Source organism: Geospiza fortis, unplaced genomic scaffold (genome assembly GCF_000277835.1).
Source record: "Geospiza fortis unplaced genomic scaffold, GeoFor_1.0 scaffold195, whole genome shotgun sequence".
In the NCBI taxonomy this organism is placed as follows: Eukaryota; Metazoa; Chordata; class Aves; order Passeriformes; family Thraupidae; genus Geospiza; species Geospiza fortis.
In genome coordinates this window covers 341,924-342,628 of record NW_005054324.1, presented here as the reverse complement: position 1 = coordinate 342,628, position 705 = coordinate 341,924, and the positions used below count along the sequence as shown (strand labels likewise).

General features: G+C 40.0%; 1 protein-coding gene across 1 annotated transcript in view; it reads right to left on the bottom strand.

The window, feature by feature from the left end:
- The window catches only part of FOXP2 (forkhead box P2), a 349,338-nt gene that overhangs the window by 43,234 nt on the left and 305,399 nt on the right, over window positions 1–705 (bottom strand). The window contains 1 exon segment of the mRNA XM_005420925.2: window positions 1–61. Coding sequence (XP_005420982.1) covers window positions 1–61 — 61 coding nt within the window.

The following is a 705-nucleotide window of genomic DNA, read 5'->3' as shown; positions in this document are numbered from 1 at the left end:
CATTTGCAGCCCACACTGAGCAGTGCTTCTGTCATCCAATGCATGTTCATTGTTAAGGTGCCTAGAGAAGGAAGTAAGACAGTGTTAATATGAGGAAAATAACTTGGAGTACATTTTTCTCTCCTGCACATATGGCTTCCATTAGTTCCAAGGGGAGCTGTGCAGAAAGACCTAGTCAGAGCATACCATACAGACAACAATACACAATAACTAAACTGATTATTTCATTTAGTTCTACAAAATTTCCCAGTGAGGACTGCCAGATACCCAGTTTATATCTCACAGGTCACATATCCTATCTAAGGGCCAATGTAACCAGTTATGAATATTTGTTACAACGACTGAACTGATTTCCATTCCCTGTTGCTGATGCAGATGAAGACAATCACCTTATAAATGAGTCTCCGAAAAACAGAATTGCTTTTAGGCTGCTTGAACTACTGCGAATTAATGTAGACTTTGTTAAGATTTCTCTATCTGCTCTTTATAATCATTAAGCAACAAGAGAACATCCACTACCCCTCCCCAAAAACAGACCTGCCAAATTTCAATGTAGTTTCTAGAAGTAGACTCTGAGGATGATGGAAATGATTGTCCCCTCCCAGTATGAAGAAAAGTCTATGAAGAGGCAAGGGAAGGACCAGCTATACACCTTATTAAGACAGCAAACTTCCTGGGAAAGGTTCAGGCTACACATGTGAGCTT